Source organism: Rhinatrema bivittatum, chromosome 3 (assembly GCF_901001135.1).
Source record: "Rhinatrema bivittatum chromosome 3, aRhiBiv1.1, whole genome shotgun sequence".
Taxonomy (NCBI): domain Eukaryota; kingdom Metazoa; phylum Chordata; class Amphibia; order Gymnophiona; family Rhinatrematidae; genus Rhinatrema; species Rhinatrema bivittatum.
Genome location: NC_042617.1, coordinates 188,910,688 through 188,931,688, shown reverse-complemented (window position 1 = coordinate 188,931,688; position 21,001 = coordinate 188,910,688). Strand labels below are relative to the sequence as shown.

Below are 21,001 nucleotides of genomic sequence, written 5' to 3'. Positions count from 1 at the left end.
AGCAGGAAACATGATTTCCGGTCTCACGTATTGCCATGTGCAGCACTGTGAAAGAACGAAGCAATGGCCAAAAGCTTCTGGCCAAAACCAACAATGACATTATTTAAAATGTGCCTCATGCAGATGTCATCTTTCAAGCTCTGCCTCTGGTTCCACCTCTTCTTACCATCAGCTTCTTTTTTTCCCTCCAGTTTATTGCTCCACAGGCATGCCTCAGTGAGGGTCTCTAGAGTTGCTACAGGCTTAAAGTGGAGTTTTTTTTGTATGGCCATAAGAGTGTGGGCTGGGCAGGTGAAAGAAGGTACCAAGCAGTTCCAAGATAAGAGAGACAGGAGCCAGTTATTACTGCTTGATGTGCAAGCAGGGGGTCAGTGGAGAATGGATGTGATGTCCCAATTGGAGACACCAGAGATTCTATGGTCTACGGCAGAAATTGAACCAAGAATGATGAGCCAGGAGTTGCTAGCAAGTCGGATATGCAGGTTGGAGATGAAAGCACACGGCTTGATAAAGGTAGCTGATAAGCAAGTTGAATCTGGACCCATCCAGGCAAGAAAGCCAGGAAGATAATCTCATGCAGTGATGGATCAGTATTTCTTTCCAGTTCAGAGCATGCAAGCCCTTATTCTGACATTGATCAGGAGGAGAGCCATTGTATCTTTGATAAGTCAGAGATTGGGTCCTAAATTAAGGTGGTGGCTATGGTAATGAACTTGAGAACCACAGGAAAAAAAAGCTAGATTCACTTAACAAAGGGGGAATATGTTTCCATTTCATAAAGCTCTAGAAGTCAGTGGGGGTGGTCATCTCAGATCTTTCCAACGCAATTATCTTTGGAGATTTCAACCTCCACATCGAGGCCCTCCCCCCCCCCCCCCCCCTCCCCACATGCACCCTCTCCCTGGACACCATGTCCGCAATGGGTTTCAAACAAATTGTCAACTCACCTACTCAGAGATCAGGCCATACACTGGACCTCATATTCATCAGTGACAAAGCTATATCCACAATCAAACCACCTACAACAACCAGCATTCCTTAGTCAGACCACAAATTAATCCATACCACACTTCGACTGAAAACCTTCCACTCTGAAACTGACCAATCCAAAAAATACATTGAATTCTACAAACCATGCTCCAGCGAAGAGCTGATAGAAACACTCCCCAACGCCCTAACCTCCCTCGACCTCAACGATGCAAACACCGCCATCAACTCATGGATCTCCATCAACGCAGAAATAGCCAAATCCAAATGCCCGATGATCTCCAAAATTAGCAATACGGACAACCCACATAAAACTCCTTGGTACACCTCAGAACTGAAAATCACCAAACGACATCTCAGACAAGTGGAGAAAAGATGGGGAAGACATCCTACTGGTCTCCACCTTGACAGATACAAAACATTGCTCCACATATACAGAGCAGACACCAACAAAGCCAAAAAAGAATATACTCAAAGAAAATCCACCAACACCAATACAACCCCAGAATTCTTTTCAACTTTGACTCCTACCTAACCCAACCAAGCCTCAACCCATTGTCAAAGAAAGACTCAACGAAGGCATGTGAGAAACTTGCCCAATACTTCATGGACAAAATATCAAAATTAATACCAACCAACCCACCAGCAAGCCTGGATAGGCCGAATCCTCACAACACAGCATCTCCTCTGCATGAGGTACATTTGACCTCATCGCCTCAACAGAAGTCGAAAAGATCATTCAAAAAATCAACCCAGCAGCCCACCCCCTGGATCCCATCCCAATAAAAACCCTCAAGCTAATCCCTGAAGTTATCGCTAAACCAATAGCCAACATAATAAATACATCCCTCCACCAAAGCCTCTATCCTGAAGCTGTCAAATACGCTGTAATTAAACCCATTCTAAAAAAACCGCAACTGAATCAATCCTTCCTTGCTAACTACAGACCCCTCTCGAACCTCTCCTTCATTTCGAAGATCTTAGAAAAAATTGTCAACCGCCAACTCTCGAAACACCTTGAAACACACAAAATCCTCTTTCCCACTCAACACGGATTCAGGAAATCACTCAGCACTGAAACCCTACTACTAGCCCTCACAGACAGCGCCCTGAGAGGTCTTGATGCCGGACATTCCTACCTCCTAATACAACTGGACATCTCTGCCGCATTCGACACCATCAACCACAATTCTCTACTATCACAATTAACAGAAATCGGACTTGGCGACAAAACCTTAAATGGTTCGAATCCTACTTATCTAACAGATCATATAAAGTGCGACTAAACAACAGCGAATCAAAACCCTTCCCACTCCCTCATGGCATCCCACAAGGCTCCTCCCTATCCTCCACACTATTCAATATATACATGCTCCCCCTCTGCAAACTCCTCTCCAGCCTAAACCTCCACTACTTCGTCTACGCAGATGACGTTCAGATACTACTCCCCATGAAAGAAAACTTACAATGCACCCTACTGCAATGGGAAACCTACTCAGCCCAAATAAATAACCTCCTCACGCAGCATTCTCTCACACTCAATCACCGAAATACTGTACATAACAAACAAGCACCGCACAAAGAACATCCAAATTCCCACACCCACCCAACCACCCAGCTGATGCATTACTGAAGTAAAAGACCTAGGCATTACATTGGACTCCGAGCTCAACCTAAAAAAACCATCACCGCAACAATAAAAGACGGCTACATCAAGCTACAAGTCCTCAAGAAAATCAAACCCCTCCTCTTCAATCAAGACTACAGGACAGTACTTCAATCCCTCCTATTATCCAAACTGGACTACTGCAACTCCCATCTACTTGGACTCCCTTCATCCACCCTCAAACCCCTGCAACTACTCCAAAATGCAGCAGCCAGATCCCTAACAAAAAGCAGTCGATCCGCCCACATCACACCCATCCTCAAAGACCTTCACTGGCTCCCAGTATCCCACAGAATCCAATTCAAAGCCCTTACCCTACTACACAAATCAATACACAATAAAAATACAGAATGGCTAAAAGACACCCTCCACCACCATCACACCCAAAGAAACCTCAGATCTAAAAACACCGGCCTGCTAAACATACCCTCCGCAAAAAAGCACACTTCACCGCAACCAGAGAAGACGCCATATCAATAGCTGGCCCTTCTTTGTGGAACACACTCCCTGAACAACTCAGATTGGAGACTTCCACCCAGTCTTTCAAAAAAAACCCTAAAAACATGGCTATTCCATAACGCCTTTCAGCCCTCAAGCCTAACCTCCCATCCCCACCCCAACTCCACAATAAAAATGGAAACGTCACAATCCTAATTAACCTTTAGACATGCTCACGTACCTCAATAAGTCCCAATATATCTCCTATGTACAGAGTTCCCCATGTAAATAACTAGAGATGCCCACCTCCTCTTGTAACTATAGTTATTGCCCTTTAAACTGTTTGAATCAAATGTTCACCACTGCTAAAATGTAATTGTATTAACTGTTGATGTGCCTCCGTTCCATGTAAAAATAGTAAGACACGTTCATCCTACTATTTCTCCACGCTAACATGTAAACCGATGTGATGTACCCCAATGAATGTCGGTATATAAAAGCAAATAAATAAATAAATAACTGCCATGCCAATAAATGACACTATTGTGCTCTAAGACAGTATGGACAAAGAGAGTGGTGATTGCATTTAAAGAAGGGTATGAAATACATACCCATATGGTTCAGTGTATTATGATGTTAGCATATATTGCCAGGGCTATGTTAAGATGGTTGTATAACCTGGAAGTAGTTTCTAGACTATATATCTACTGTTCATTTGTTTAAGATAATAGCTAGCTTTTAAGCAGATGCCGTGTGTGATTCAGGATCTGTCTGCTAAACCTATGAGTTATTATTGCCAGATAGGGCACATGGCTAAAAACAATGGGCAGTAGATTTTTTTCTGCAAAAGTCATCAAGTAAATCTCTATGACAGGGAATTTCTGTTTAAATTCAGGTTAGTCAAAAATACCAAATTTTGAAGAAGGGCAAAAACACTTTTTTCCTTCCTTAGCCAATCTCAGAGGGGTTTGTGAAGAAAACAGTGCTTCCTTCCTTTCAATAGTTCTCCTAGCCAAGAAATAGATTGTCTGGACAGCTTATTTATTAATTTAATCAAAGACCCAGATAAAATGTTTATAGAAAGAAAAACACTTGAAATCGAGCATGACCATGTAAATCTGGAGGAAAGGCTCTTCTTCATAGGTCACTTTGTAATGGATGGTTGAGTACTGAAGATTATTCCTTCTAGATTTGCTGTATGTGAAGGTAGCAAAACAATGTGACAAAATAGTGACTAGGGCCAGAGGGATACTGGGCTCATAGAGAGAGACATAGTCTGCAGGAAAAAGGAGGAGATAATGCCCCTGTGCAGGTCATTGGTGAGGCCTCACCTGAAATACTGTGATCAGTTCTGGAAGCTGTTTCTCAAAAAGGATAGAGAGAGGTTAGAAGTGGTCCAGAGAGAGGCACTCAAAATGGTGCAGGATCTGCACCAAAAGCCATATGATATGAGAATGAAGGACCTAAATATCTCTACCCTAGAAGAACAGAGAGACAGGGGGGGATATGATAAAATGTTTAAATACCTGAAAGGTATTAGTAATGCACAAGAATCAAACCTTTTCCAGGAAAAGGAATTTGTAATACTAGGCATCATGCTATGAAGGTCCAAGAGGGTAGACTTAGTAGCAACGTCAGGAAATATTTTTTTCACAAAAGGGATGGTGGATGCCTGGATTGTGCTTTCGGAAGAGTTGGTGAAGACAAGAATGGTAACAGAATTCAAAAGGGAGTGGGATAAACACAGAGATTCCCTAGTGGCACGGAAATGAAGAACCAGCTTAAAGTATGGTAATATTTTGGTGAAACATTTCTGCATGGGGATAACCTGCATGGAGCAGCAGTTATAACCAGCCAGTGGTGCATTCAAGGGAGTCATCTGTGAATATCTTACAGATGGTTTAGGTATTGGCTGTTAAATTTAACAAAATTTGATCAGTTTCACTTATGATGGCAGTAGGACATGAGCAGGGTGCTCTTGTACTTTTACAGAGAGGGCAGGCCCTGTGTATACCTCAAGAAAAAATGAACAAATAAAGTTGGGAGGAAGAGGTCTGGCCATAACTTGTTTTGATGGGTGGGGTCTCCTTACCCTTGGGGTAGCCTGCACGGAGTGGCAGTTATAAGCCTAAAAACCTTGTTGGGCAGACAGAATGGATCATTTTGATCTTTATCTGCCATCATTTACTGTGTTACTATATTAGTGGTTCCAAGAACAACTTCATGCTGTTAGGTGTTTCAAAAATCCATAAGAGGAAGAATTGCTTCACATCCAAGTGATTCCAATATCAAAACATTGAAAATGTGAGGGGTTTTACTTAAATTTCTTTCTTATTCTAGAGACAACTGGGGCTGGGTAGAAGTGTGGTTGGTATTAGACCTAAAAGATGTAAAACGTTTATAATAAAAACCATTTTAGACGCAGATCTTTAATTATTCAAACCTATTTTAGAACAACTTTCTCTTGATTACCCTTGCTGATGATACATACTTTTATGTTTGTCAGAGTATTTATGTTGAGATTGTAAACCACCTTGTAGCCTACTAAAGGAGAGACAGTCAACAAATGTGAAAATAAATAAATAAGACCATTTGGCTAAAAGATTTTCTTAGGCATCCTGCAAAGCTATAGAAGAGGTCTGCATGATGGCTACACTGCCAAGTTTTACCAAACTTTTACAAAGGTGCTGGTTATTCCTCTAACCAATATGTTTAACTCATTGAGAGAATCCGGCTCAATACCTCAAGCTGCCAATACAGCTGGCATTACCATACTGGAACAACCAGGTCATGATCCCATTTTATGCGGTTCCTACTGCCCAATATCCTTAATAAATATAGACTTAAAGATCTTAGCTAAAATCTTGGTGGATCGGCTGAAGGGAGTGATTGGAGATATAATTTTTCCTGACCAATCTGGCTTTATACCTGGTCGAATGGCTTCGGATAACGTTAGAAAAGCCATGGATTTTATTTGGTGGGCACATCACCGAAAGATACCTGCAGTGCTCTTAACTATTGACGCAGAGAAGGCATTTGATCTAGTTCACTGGCCCTACTTATTTCAACTACTTCGCCACATGAAATTTGGGTCCTTTTTTGTCAATTGGATTTCTAAATTATACGATAATCCATTAGCATGCTTAAAAATAAATGGGGGCTATTCAGCTACGTTTGCTGTTCAAAGAGGGACGCGTCAAGGTTGTCCATTGTCTCCCCTGCTCTTTCCATTGTTTCTGGAGCCCCTCGCCATCCGGATCCGTAATAATCCCCTTATAAAAGGTATGGATCTCGGTGAGTTTTCAAACAAATTAGCTCTTTTTGCTGATGATATTTTGTTTTCAGTTACCGAGCCCACTTCTTCCTTGCCTGAGATAGTGGTGGAAATCTCCAGATTTAGCTTGGTATCTGGCTTCAAAATCAATTGGGACAAATCTGAGATTCTAAATATTACTGTTCCCACATCTCAAGCAAATGATTTAAGGGCGGCTTATAAGTTTAAGTGGCCTTCCCAGAAGATAAAATATTTAAGGGTTTATTTGTGTAAGGTAGATGCCTTATTTCATTTGAATTATGTACCTCTATTAACAAAAATTTACAAAGAACTGGAGCCGTGGGATCGGTACCACATCTCGTGGTTAGGTAAAATAGCTGTATTAAAGATGAATGTACTGCCACGGTTATTATACCTCTTTCAAACATTGCCTATTGCTCTTCCACGGACAGTACTTGACAAATGGCAACGCCGCTTACTGAGGTTTATTTGGAGGGGCAAGCCTCCACGGGTTGCGAGGAAAATTTTGTTTCTTTCTAAAGGACAGGGGGGTTTAGGGGTTCCCAACTTACATTGGTACCATGCTGCGGCTCACCTACGGGCTATTCTAGATTGGCACAAGTCCCCGGTGGTTAAAATATGGATACAAATGGAACAGGCCATGGTGGGGTCTATGCCCTTACAAGCGTTGCTTTGGCAACCTAAACAGCTTTGGCCCCAGTTGCAGAGTGTTTCTTCTCCACTCCAAGCCACTCTGAGGGTATGGGAACAATGGCGAACACAATTGCTGGGTAATAAATTATACTCACCATTAATGTACCTCTATCACAATACAGCATTCACTCCGGGCTGGCCCCCTACTGCCTTTCTTGAATGGAAGAAGAGGGGTATAATACGGGTTGAGCATCTCTGGGGTTCGCAGGGGATTTTGGCTTATGATGAGCTATGTGCCAAATTTCAGCCCCCTACTCTCCCGTTTTACCAATATATGCAACTTAGACACTATCTTAGCACACACCAAGTAGCGGATGATCTAAAGCGCAGTGTAATATTTTTTGAAGGGCTCTGCAGGGGGGCCAATAAAGTTGCAAAGGTCATTTCCAAGCTATATGGGTTCTTAAATGCTGACATTCCTAATAAACCACACTTTGCAGTGGCTTGGGAGGGAGACTTGAACTTGGAGCTTGATGCCGCGAATTGGAAAGCAGTATATCAAGCCACTGGCAGAGGCCTTGTGGCATCCTCTCTTATCGAGAATAGCTATAAACTACTTTATCGTTGGCATTATTGCCCAGAACGCTTAAGTAAAATTTATCCATTGTCCCCTGGTGTATGTTGGAAGGGCTATCAACAGAAAGGTACCTACTTCCATGCTTGGTGAACTTGCCCTTATATCCAAAAATATTGGCAACAGGTTCTTACCTGGGTGGCACTTTTATGTAACACAGGTATTGAGTATACTGCTGCTCAGGTATTACTAAATGTAACCAGACCTTTGGAGGCTTTGCAGGTATCCAAACTGGCATATTATGTTTTCGTGGCTGCGAGGTGTGTTCTGGCCAAGCATTGGCGGTCTTCTACAATCCCACAATTGATTGAAGTACAGAGGAAGGTTTCTACAATTATCGACTGGGGAAGATCACTGCCTGCAAAAATAAGACTCTTCCTATGTTTCAGAAGACATGGGCGTCGTATGAGTTATGGCTGTTATCCAAGTAAAGGACAGTGGCGCATATCTGTACTATAGTATGTGTCTGGGAGAATGCGGTTGCGTAGAGACATCGTTTCCAGTGGACTTGACATATGCCTATTTTTGACTTCAGACTATATAGCGAGGGGGGGGGAGGGGAAGGGGTGGGTTAAAATGTGGGAGTTATGGAATTTTGTAAGTCGAATCCCAAGTTTCGTGTTTGCTTTACCTGTTTATTAAGCTGACCACTTGATTGTGTACAGTTCTGCACCTGACTATGGTTGGCCATGATATGTTTACTTATTTTTTATTTTTCTTGCTTGGAATTTGAGTCAGTTGTGTGTTCGACTATGTTATTGTTTATTCTGACTATTCTACTCCTAATAAAAAGTCAAATGGAAAAAAAAAAAAAAGAAGAGGTCTGCATGTCCATAGTCCAAAAACGCAAAAGAGAAGCAAATTACACAGCCTAAGTCTGAAAAGAGCATCTGGGGGCAATTTTCGAATAGCTCATATAGCTGCAAACTACACAAGTGCTTTAAGGGCACTACCCATGTTTCTCTCTGAAAATTAGCCACTGCAAAATATGCACACTAAGAGCTTCTGGATAAAGGAGGTTGATGTGAAGAGGAGCTGGAACTGGAGGTGGAGCTTTGCGTGATGTCATTGTTGGTCATAGCCTGCCAGCTGAAAGAATATTCCTTTTCAGTCTAGACTGACATGGTCTATCAGAAAAGAGATTGACTGGTAAGATAAAGTCCATCTCTTCTCTGGAAGGATGCTTTGAGGGTGATTTTCTAACCGCCCGCATAGGTTAAAGTCTGCGGGTACTTATTACCTGCAGACTTTAGCCAGAATTTTCAAAGCAGATTTAAGTGTGTAAATCCTCTTTGAAAATTCATGGCTGTACAAGGAACCCAGTATAGTATGCACACACACAGAGTTACACCTACTCTCAAGAACAGATGTAACTTTGTGTATGTGCATTTACATATGTTCTTTTGAAAATCAAAAATATACACAGAAATCATGAGCCCACATCAACTCCACCCCCTCCCAGAACACCTATTTAGTATGTGTGTAAAAGTATGTGTTCTGTGTGCGCTTTTATGCACATATGTGCTGGAGCTCTTTTCAGAGAGGCACTTGCATAAAAACAGGTTTTAGATGCATAAGTGCTTTTGAACCTTAACCCCTTTAAATATATATCTACTTTAGGAACTGGCAACTGGTGTAATACCGATCTTTAATTTGAAGAGCCTAGTGTTGCAAAACAAAACAAAGCAATTAGTTTTCAGAAACTAATAATGATTTGGGATTTTTTGTTTTCGCATTCCTATAGTGTTAAAGGTCCAACGGCCATCTTTGAAGAAATGATTGAGGATGAGGAAGGACTGGTGGATGATCGTTTGCCCACCACAGGCCGTGGACTTTGGGCAGCAAGTGAGACAGAGCGCTCTTTGAAAGCCATACTCTCTTTTGCCAAGACTCACCGAATGGACAGCAGTTTGATAGAAGAAGGCAACAGCTTCCTAGAACTCTTTGATGCCTGGAAGAAAGAATATAAGGTCTGCCTTAGGATATATTGCAGAAAATTCATTTCATAATGAGCATATTCCATCATTTCTGTTGCTTTTGCTTTTCATTTAAAATGGCCCCTTTCTGATTTTATAGCATTTAGTGACTCCACATGTTGCAATTAATTATTGAAATTGGCAATAATTCTAAAAAACATCAGTCTGGAAATATTTTATGCCTTGGATGGCTATTACTGTGTCTTCTGATCCCTGTATGTATCCATATCAGTCTGCACTTCTGGGTTTTGCCTCCCTGCCAGCAGATGGAGACAGAGAAAGTTTTATTGACACTGCTACTTAACCTTGTGTGCCACCTGCAGTCCCTCAGTATTTCTCTGTCTCCAGCAGATGGTAGATGGTGTAAAACCTGCAGTCTGAGAAAAGAAAAGAAATAAAAGGAAATAACAGAAGAGAAGATTTTCCTAGTCCTCCCAGGGGTTTATTAGGTCCTGGTGGGGTCTGGTTTGAGCTGGATGAACAGGGGGTTAGTGACCATTTTGTTAGCTCGGTCCAGAGTTCCGTGGGGTGTACATCTGGTTAGCCAGATCCCTTCCCTTCACAAAGCAGCAGCCTGGAATCCGTTGGCAGCCCTCCTGATGCAAGCCTGGAAAGCATTCCCCTTTGTTTCTTGCTTACCTGGGGCGTTAAAGTTTTAAGAAAGACAAAGCAGTTAAAGTTAATTAAAAAAAAACAAAACAGATAAAGCTGTTTATTAGGCTGCAGGTTGTCTTTTTTTTGGGGGGGGGGGCGGCGGGTCATGCTTCACGATAATGTCTTTCTGCAGCTTCTCTTCTGGCTTCGTTCAGAGGTGCAGAGCTTTTGCAGTCAGCGCAGGGTGAGTGTGTGCTGGCGTGCAATCTCGGCCACATGGTTTAATGGCATGGAGAGCTGCTTCCCGCTCCAGAGGGGGATCGCGATCGTGGCTAAACAAGGCCGATTTTTCTGCAGGCTGCGTTTCTGGTGGCATAGGCACTTCGGTTATGCCTGCCGCCTCTGCTAGGTCGGGTCGGTCTGCTGATTCAGTGGACAAGTTGCTTAAAGGCACCGTGGGGTCTGGGGCTGCCAATGTCTCTCTCCCTGTTGGCGCAAGACCGGCGGCCATCTTGGTTTCTCAGCTGTCAGTGTTGACAGGGGGAGGCAGGGGATCCCCACCTAGGTTATCCCCACCAGTTTTTGGCCCTGAGGAGGAGCAGGAAGGCTTAAATTGGGAGGATTTTCCTCTTAACTGGCTCCTGAGCCCTCACAGCTTTTTCAATGGGATTTTGATTTATTATACACAAAGCCTTTTCTTGGCAATGAAAGCAGTGTAAGAGGGGCACTCTTGAACCAGTTCCCAGTCTTTGGTTGATCCACAGCCATTCTATTCATGCCCAGTAGAAGCAGGGAGACAGGGTCTGACAGGGGGGAAAACTTCTCTTCCTCAGTTCATCTCTTCTGTTAAATTTCAGTGGAAGTTGGGCCAGCAACCATGTGGCACTTTCCAAAGGTAGGCACACACAGGCATGCATAATTGTGTGCATAAGGCCGTGGACTATTTTTTGAGTGCATATTTGCTCAGGTACATGTGCACATACAATTGTGACCTAGACTTGAGTGTGTATTGGTGTGGGCACTTGCTTGAACATGGATTGGCACAGATATTTGTGCATGTTCAACCGTGACTTAGACTTGGGCGCATATTTGCATAGGTATATATAGAAACGTAGAAATGATGGCAGAAGAAGACCAATCGGTCCATCCAGTCTGCCCAGCAAGCTTCACACTTCTTTTTTTCTCATACTTATCTGTTTCTCTTGGCTCTTAGTAACCTTAGGTTCTATTTCCCTTTCACCCCCACTATTAATTTAGAGAGCAGTGATGGAGCTGCTTCCAAGTGAAATATTAAGTTTGATTAGTTGGGTAAGCGGCAGCATAGCTCTCTGCCGTTGAAGCAGAGAGCAATGCTGGATATGCGTGAAGTATTAGTTTTTCTTCTCCCCTGCCGTTGAAGCAGGGAGCTATGCTGGATATGCATTGAAAGTGAAGTATGCCTTGAAAGTCACATTAACTATCATCAAATATTGAAAAGCCTAATAATTGGTAATTGAATAAGCCTAATAATTGGTAATACCTATAGCCCATGAACCCATCCCTGTTTTTTGTTTTGTTTTTTTTGTTTGTTTTTTTCTTTGTTTTTTTTCTTTTTTTAATTGGGAGATGGCAGCCCTCCAACCTTCCGCTCCGTGAAGGTGGAACACCAACCACTGGCCACTGGCATCCCGCTCCATGAATGCCTCTGTGGCTACTGCCGCTCCGTGCAGTGTCCTGCTCTTTATACGCGTCCTCTAGACCTGATGGATCCACAGTGTTTATCCCATGCCCCTTTGAAGTGCTTCACAGTTTTCGACTTCACCACTTCCTCCGGAAGGGCATTCCAGGCATCCACCACTCTCTCCGTGAAGAAATACTTCCTGACATTGGTTCTTAGTCTTCCTCCTTGGAGCCTCAGCTCGTGACCTCTGGTTCTGCTGATTTTTTTCTGACGGAAAAGGTTTGTCGTTGTCTTTGGATCGTTAAAGTTTTTCAAGTATCTGAAAGTCTGAATCATATCACCCCTGCTCCTCCTTTCCTCCAGGGTGTACATATTTAGATTCTTCAATCTCTCCTCGTATGACATCCGATGAAGACCCTCCACCTTTCTGGTCGCCCTTCTCTGTACCGCTTCAATCTTGTCTCTGTCTCTTTGAAGATACGGTCTCCAGAACTGAACACAGTACAACCACAACCTAAGTCTTGATCGCGTTTGCGCACATCCTTCGAGGTGAGTGTGTAGAACCAGGTGGCGTTGGTGTTCGTGCAGGAAGCCGCATAGAACCGCAGTTCAGGAGAGCTAGACGCCAGGGGTGAGCAATTCTAAGTGCCTTGCTGTCTGTGTAGCTTGCCATCTGAGGGTAATCTAGCCTTACTTCCTCTATGCCTGTGTCGGTGCTGTTTGGAGGCTCAAGGCATTTTGGCTCCTGCAGATTTCCAATGTTTGGATATTCCTGTGGCTTATGGGGTCTCTGGAGGGGAGGATAGTGAAGTCCAAGACATAGCAGAGTTAGTTCTCCTCTCTCCTTGTTTCCGAGGGCAGAGGCTGTCCCAAGAGGAATGGTCAGAGAGGGCCAAGTTTGGGCCTAGGGGCCACAGTATATCCCTCCTCCTCCTGAGTGGAATGTTTCCTATGTCTAGAGACCTTTCTGCAGGGGCGCTCGGCTTAGGTGAAGCAACTTACTTAATAGGGATCGAATTCTCAGGCCTTACATTTGTCAGCCACTGCGGGCAAACAATGCAGGGAAGTTGTCCCGGGAGATCTTCAGGTGAATGGATTATGATATGTCAGAGGATTCCAATGGGAATTGTTTTCCTCAGCTCTACAAGAGAGAGGTTTTAACCCTGATTTGGAGCCAATTCGGACTCTAATCAGATAAGATCTTTTCACAATCATGAGAATTCTAGAACAGGTAAATGTGAATCGATTATTTATTCTTTCGAATAATAGAAAGACTAGGGGGCACTCCATGAAGTTAGCATGTGGCACATTTAAAACTAATCGTAGAAAGTTCTTTTTCACTCAACGCACAATTAAACTCTAGAATTTGTTGCCAGGGGATGTGGTTAGTGCAGTTAGTGGAGCTGTGTTAAAAAGGATTGGATAAGTTCTTAGAAAAGAAGTTCATCACCTGCTATTAATTAAGTTGACTTAGAAAATAGCCACTGCTATTACTAGCAACAGTAACATGGAATAGACTTTTTGGGTACTTGCCAGGTTCTTATAGCCTGGATTGGCCACTGTTGGAAACAGGATGCTGGGCTTGATGGACCCTTGGTCTGACCCAGTATGGCATGTTCTTAGAAAGATGAGTTACCAAATCTGTTGACTCAGACCTGAAGATGCTCAGTGTGGCCGAGGGTGTCGCTATGGGTGTGCAGTTGAAAGATCCAATATTGCTCACTGTAATTATAGTGTCCTGTCAAGGGTTAATTGACCTTGAGTGGAATGCCCCCGAGGCAAGTTTTAATAAGGGAGGCACAATTTTGTGCTCTGTGCACCCGAAGGCAAGGGAACAGTTGAAGGGTGATGCGCTGTTTCAAAGCTAACGATCGTCCTGATAGAATGAGAATCAGCTCTAAAAGATGTGTAAGATAGTAGGATTGAGGCTATCCTTTAGCAGACCTTTGAGGCCATGGCGAGAACTTTGTAAATTGCTTCTTGCTGCTGCCTGTTGTTTTCAGGCAACCTATTGGACCAAGGCTCAGGATGTGTCTCTGCAGGAGATTTGCAGAAAGGCTACTTGGAAATCACTGCACATTTTTGCTGGACACTATCGCTGGGATGTTGGGCTTCCGATTCCCATGGCCTTTGGTGAGAATGTCCTGCGAGCAGGACTCTCTAGGTACCATTGTAGGAGAGCTTAGGTACATCCCAGAAGTATGGACTGATCTGGGTACATATAGGGAAAGGAATATTGGTTCTTACCTGCTGATTTTCGTTCCTGTAGTACCAGAGATCATTCCAGAGACCAGCCCATTGATGGTGGGAGAGTTGACCGTTCATTCATAAGGTTTGTATGTAATGCAGGGTTGATAGTGGCTCTCCACACTCTCCAAGCTGTTTATTTGTATTAGTTTCTCAGACAGGGTTTCCATTTGGTTACGGCATCCCCATGCTCCTGTTTGTTGGGGGAGTTTGATGTTAAAGTTCTTTAGTGTGATTATCAATTTGGCTTGAGTACAACAGGTCAATACAGAGGGACTGCAGGTGGCACACAAGGTTAAGTACCAGTATCAATAAAACTTTCTCTCTCTCCATCTGCTGGTAGGGAGGCAAAACCCAGGAGTCTGGACTGATCTGTGATACTAAAGGAATGAAAATTAGCAGGTAAGAACCAATTTTCCAATGTTTTGCTCCATCTGTAGATTGGGGAGAATGTAGAGCTATGGTTCAAATGATTCTGCTATTTAGAAGTTGAGTAGTGGGCCGTGATTGCAGGGTTCCAGAAGGAATCCTGGTGCTTGGTCCCTGGCTAAGGACGGTGCCGCAGTGACTGAACTAAAGTAAGTTGGGAAGGGATATAAAATAGGAGGGAAAGAAATCCTGGGGTAGTTGCAAATAAAGGCTGTTGCTTCCAAATGAACAGGAGGAAGCTCACCAGTCAAGAAAAGAAAGTGAAGACTGATTTGAAATGCTATCTGCAGTGTATGTCACTGAAACATAGAGCTGTGCAACCACATGCAGTGAATGCAGCTTTCAAATTGTCTTTCAGACAGAGCCTTTCTCTTCTAGACTTAATGAAAGCTTACCAGTCCTAGTCTCTGCACTATACAATGGCACAACTCTTTCTACACCAAGAAGTTTAGAATGTTTGTGAACATTTCTAAAAATGTTTCAGCTGTCACAAGAAGTTTAAGGTAACATACAAAATGAAAAAAAAGTTATTAAAAACCAAGGTTGTATTTTGTCATTTAGTAGCTCTGGTGAGATGTAAGTTGCTAAGGGCCTCACAGATGTGAAATGAACCCTACTGTCTCTCTCTCCATTTTGGTCTACCTCTTGTAGCTACTTCATGAGTACTGGATGGTACTGCGAGACCATGTGTCTGCCATTGATGAGCTTGCTATGGCAACAGAACGCCTCAGGGTGCGCCACCCCAATGAGCCAAAGCCTAACCCACCAGTCCTTCACATCATTGAACCACATGAGGTGAGCAGCAGCCAACTAGCCTTGGTATACTTTTGTGTTTGTAGAAAAGCTAATTTCAGACATTTTAATAAAGTGCCAGGCATTAGATATGCTTACTAGACATTCTTGGAGTCAAAACAAAAATAGTTCCCCAAACTTTTAAAACTATTTGCTTCGGTATAGATGCATTTCAGATAATCTGCCAAGCTAGTTACTGTGTGATTGTCACATTACCTCTAACCCATGAAATACCATTGCCAAGTTGCCAGGCTGTTGAGCCACTCCATAATGTTTCCTTTGCTATGGAATGGCTAAGTTTTCAATTCTTAATTTATTTATTTATTTTGTTATGCCTTGCATGCATGGTATAACATAGGCTGACAGTGCATACATGTGTGCCCTATTAAAACCTGTTTCCATCCTGTAAATGGGCCAGTAAACCAGCAAGTATCCCAGTACTAGTACACTTCCCCCTAACATAGAATATTCAGGAAGACAGGGCAGGGAAGAAAAAGATGGTTTTTTTGGTCCAACAGGACTGTGTAGGTGTGCATGAAAAAAGCCCTTGTATTCGCGATCATGATATTAGCCGCCATTTTAGCCATGACATGGGATAACGGCAGCTATCCTGCAAAATCCCCCTCCCCTACCACACCAAAAAAAGGTGGTGTTATTTCGGACATTAAATCCCGCGTTAGTATATGATAAATTTTTGCTACAGGCAGTAAGAGTTCCTCATTTGCATAAAAAGCTAGCTTTTGCCTACTCATAAAATTTGCATGCAAACGTGAATTATCATATGATCAGTCCAAGGGACTGATTTAGTGGATGTAGCTATATTTTCTACTAAGTTGTAGTTCATAAAAATTAAATCTAATGTATGACCGGCCCTATGTGAAGGCTCATGAATGATCTGGTCCCATCAAGGAAATTTTCACAGGCAGATGATCGTTGGGAGACGTCAACATGCAAGTTAAAGTCACCTAATATAAAAACTGGGATCTCATCAGATAAATTATTAGCTAGTAACTAAATAGCCTTTTCCAAAATTGCCTGCTCAATATATGGGTAAACTTATATACGAATGTCAACTTCATGTGTAAATTTACCCAGATTGAACAGCGGTGATCCTGATGTGTGGAGTTCGGGAGAGATTTGCATTTGTCCGCACATTTTGTAAAATTCAATCAAATGCACATAAATTGTACAGTCAATTTTTTACACACCAAACAGCAAGTGTGACTTGTCCTGGTAGATTTGGTGGGGTTATTTTCAAAGTGAACTTATGTACATAAATCCACTTTGAAAATTGGGTGTAACTTATGCATGCATTTGCAGTATAAATTATGTGGGATGTTTGAAAAGTACCCTCCCTATAAATAAAAGCAAGGAGCTCATTTACTAAGCTACAGAAGGGAGAATATATTGCGAACTTTACTAAGCTGTGGTACTTAGAGTAAAAATACTGCCATAAAATATATTGTGGCTTAGCTATCCCCTTTAAGTTTCACGTGATGGCAGCCGCACACTCCGGGAATGCCATCTGGTTAAAGGGCCTGAGCAGGCTAACAAATGCTATTGCAATATAAGAAAGAGAGCTTTGGTATTCCTGGAAGCTTTAATTCCTTGGCTTATAGAAGGATTAATATATAGTAGACTGCTTCATTGTCTGTATATAAGGCTTAAGTTTGTTGGATTTTAAGCAACTGAAATCCACAGAATATTCTTTTCAAGAGAAGGAGTTGCATCACAGTGAAGGTAATACAGTGATAAGATTTAGCAATTGAATGTAGCCTGATCTTCAGTTTTTACCTTTAAAAGATAGGATTCCGCAGTAAAGAGTGCGTTAATATTTGTAAAATAAACTACAATTTATTAATTTAATTTTTGTTGCTTCTGCTATGCTACTGCCAGGTTCCTGCTGATAGATGTTCTTATAATCTGCTAGGAAAAGTCTGATGCATGAGGCAGAGTTACCTCATTGCATTGTGGGGATATTTTCCATAGGATGCCTATGGATAAAAGGAATTCGGGGTAGTACGAAGAAAACACTACAAAATATATTTTTTTCAAATGGTTTATCTTAAAAGTATATCTTAGTTCTGGCCTCCCCCTTATAATAAAGTTTATTATTTACATATACAGCACTATTGTACACAGCGCTGTAAAAATATCCTTCATTCAAATAAAAGGAAGGCCCAACTAGGAAGAAGCAGATTTTTGGTTGTGCTGTGTTCCAGGCATATTGAATCTGACCAGTCTATAATGAAGGGAAAGCTTACACTTTGAAATTCCATCTCAAGCAGAGAAACATAAAAACATGCCATACTGGGTCAGACCAAGGGTCCATCAAGCCCAGCATCCTGTTTCCATCAGTGGCCAATCCAGGCCATAAGAACCTGGCAAGTACCCAAAAACTAAGTCTATTCCATGTTACCGTTGCTAGTAATAGCAGTGGCTATTTTCTAAGTCAACTTAATTAATAGCAGATAATGGACTTCTCCTCCAAGAACTTATCCAGTCCTTTTTTAAACACAGCTATACTAACTGCACTAATCTTCAGGGAAAGTAACCCATGTTAATATATTAGAATTATGATTTCTCTTGGGAAAGAGGAGAGCATTTAATCAGAAAAAGTTTCCTTTGTTAAACCTTGTTCCCCATACGTACCCGGATCGGTCCAGACTCCTGGGTTTTGCCTCTCTTCCAGCAGATGGAGACAGAGAAGTTTTTAACAGACTCTGCCATATATCCTAAGGTGCCACCTACAGTCCGGCAGTATTTCTCTGTCTCCAGCAGATGGAGGAGGTGCAAAACCTGCAGTCTGTGCGGATTACTTAGAGTTTAAAAAAAAAAAAAAAAAAAAAAGGTGTTAGAGTTAGGGAGTTTGTCTATTTAATTTATACTTTGCTTAAAAAAAAAAAAAAAGATCCACTATCAGGGTCAAGGCAGAGTTCTCAGCCTCCCAGGGGATTGTGAGGTCCTGAGGGGACCATTCCCCCTGGTCTTTGAGGTAGCTGCGGCGCAGGGTCGAGGGCCCTATTGCCATCATCTAGCAGCTCTGGTGTGATACCGGGGAGCCCAGCTCACCTCACCCCAGTCAGATCAGGACCATTGGATCACTAACGGTCAAGTTTATTTAAAAAATAAAAATAAAAAAGTTTGTTGATAAGTCTGGGTGTGTGGTGCTGAGGCTCTCCTTTCCCTCACTATCGCGGCTGGGCTTTTTGCCGTTGTTTTATTTCTTTTTCGCTGCTCCCATTTGAATTTTTGTTCCTGCTCGATGCTGCAGAGCTCAACGTGCCGCGCGTGCGGCTCGGCACGCTCGCATCTTTCACGGGATGTTCTCTGCTTTTCGTGCCTCCGTTGACCCGAAAAATGTTCACAACGCTGCTCGCAAAGCTCCTCTGGGGGTTGGGGCATCGCGTTTCTCTCCTGCTGATCCGTTCCCGCTGAGCGTGGGAACGGAAGCCATTTTGAGCTCCTTTAGAGCGGAGACACGAGCAACGATGGGGGAGAGGATTCTTCCACCACCCCTATCCCCACAGCAAGGGGTCCCCGGGAGGGGGGGGGTGTGAACGATCAGAGCATGCCTCGTTTGCAACGGAGGATAGCCCCAAGGGGGCTTCAGATTTCTCCTCTTCCTCCTCCTTCTCCTCGGAGCTTATTTTGTTACTTCACAAGGCCTTCAAGGCCAAGAAGTCAGGAAAGCAGCAGGCTGGAGGGAAAACGTCTTTACTGGGTCCAAGGTCGAATCCACGGAATATATCCAAGGCTAATGGTGGCTCTGGGTCGTTGAAGGCTAAGCGCCCGTTAAGGTCTGGGATGCCCCATATGGATACAGATTCGTCAGGTCATGTTTCTGACCCAGGGGACCAGGACCTGCAGTTCAAGCCCCCGCTGGGGGTGGATGTAGATGCTGATCAGCAGCAGGATTCAGGCCGTGGCTCTCATATTGTGGAAGGGGATGACCCGAAGGTGGTCCGCCTGTTTCGAAAAGAGGAGTTGGGTCCGCTGATCCCCGCAATTTTAGGGGAGTTGGGCATCGACGGCCCCCAGAGGAGTCCAGGCTAGGGGCTAAGGATCCAGTGTTGTTGAGCCTGCGGGGTCCGACCACTTCTTTTCCTTTTCATTTTTCCATAACAGACTTGCTGTTCAGAGAATGGGACACACCTGACCTGAGGTTGAAGGTTAGTAAGGCTATGGATAATCTGTATCCTCTGCCAGAGGATGCGTTGGACCTTCTTCGGGTTCCCAAGGTGGACACGGTGGTGTCAGCAGTCACCAAAAAGACTACCATTCCGTTTACGAGAGCAACAGCCCTCAAGGACCTGCAAGACAGAAAGTTGGAGCTTCAGCTCAAGAAATGTTTTGAGGTCTCGGCACTGGGAGTGCGAGTGGCCATGTGCAGCAGGTTTTCTTTAAGAGCTGGCCTTCACTGGGTGCAGCAACTGCAGGCCAACGCCGGTCTGTCAGAGGGTGAAGCTCCCCAGGCGGGGCGCCTGGAAGCGGCAGTCGCTTATAGTGCTGATGCTCTTTACGATCTGTTGCGGACTTCGGCCAGGTCTATGGTGTCTGCTGTCTCTGCCCGCAGACTCCTGTGGTTAAGAAACTGGTCTGCCGATGTTTCTTCCAAGGCTCAGCGGGGTTTGTTGCCTTTTAAGGGCAAATTACTTTTTGGAAAAGACCTAGAAGTCATGATTCACTCCCTGGGCGAGAATAAGGTTCATTGTTTGCCGGAGGACTCCTTTTCATCTCGGGCTCGCTTCAGGGGTAATCGAAGATTTCACCCATCCAGGGCTCCTGGTTCTTCCTTTCGGCAGACTTCGAATAGGCAACAGACCTAGTCCCAGTCCTTTCGTGGCCGACGCTTTGGCAGAACTGGTAATGCCCTGTCCGCGTCTGGGGTCAAGTCTTCGCAATGAAGGGACGCCAGTCCATTCCTCTGTGCCAATTGTAGGGGGCAGACTGTCCCTGTTTGACGAGGAATGGGCCCGATTGATGTTGGACCAGTGTGTCCTCACTGTGATAGGACAAGGCTATGCTTTAGATTTTGCACGTCGCCTTCAGGACCGGTTTCTAGTCTCCCCATGCAGTTACTAAGAGAAGTGGAGGGCGGTGAAAGTCACTTTGCAGCGTCTTCTCGAGCTTGGTACCATTACGCCAGTTCCTCCAGCGGAATGAAGGAAAGGACGTTATTCCATTTTCTTTGTGGTTCCCAAAAAAGAGGGGGCATTTCTGCCCATTCTAGATTTGAAAAGAGTCAACAGATACCTTCGGGTGCCTCGTTTTCACATGGAGAGTCTATGGTCCGTGATTGCCTCGGTGCGACAAGGAGAGTTTCTGGCTTTGCTGGATCTAACGGAGGCGTATCTTCACATCGGCATCCGGACTGCCCACCAGAAGTTCCTCGGTTCTCGGTTCTGGGTTGTCATTTTCAGTTTCAGGCTCTGCCTTTTGGTCTTGCCACCGCGCCCTGGACCTTTACCAAGGTAACGGTTGTGGTAGCGGCGCAGCTTCGGAGGGAGGGGCTCTTGGTGCATCCATATCTGGACGACTGGCTGATTCAAGCAAAGTCGGAATTGTTCAGCCATTCAGCGGTCCGCAGAGTGCTTCAGCTACTGAGAACGCTTGGTTGGGTGGTTATCCTAGCCAAGAGTTGACTGGT

General features: G+C 43.7%; 1 protein-coding gene across 2 annotated transcripts in view; it reads left to right on the top strand.

Annotated features, from left to right (window-relative positions):
- SHPRH (SNF2 histone linker PHD RING helicase) overlaps positions 1-21,001 on the top strand; it is a 425,259-nt gene that overhangs the window by 354,350 nt on the left and 49,908 nt on the right. For both annotated transcript variants that reach the window (XM_029594036.1, XM_029594035.1), the window contains 2 exons: positions 9,398-9,623; positions 15,211-15,354. In XM_029594036.1, coding sequence (XP_029449896.1) covers positions 9,398-9,623; positions 15,211-15,354 — 370 coding nt within the window. The remainder of the gene's footprint in view (positions 1-9,397; positions 9,624-15,210; positions 15,355-21,001) is intronic.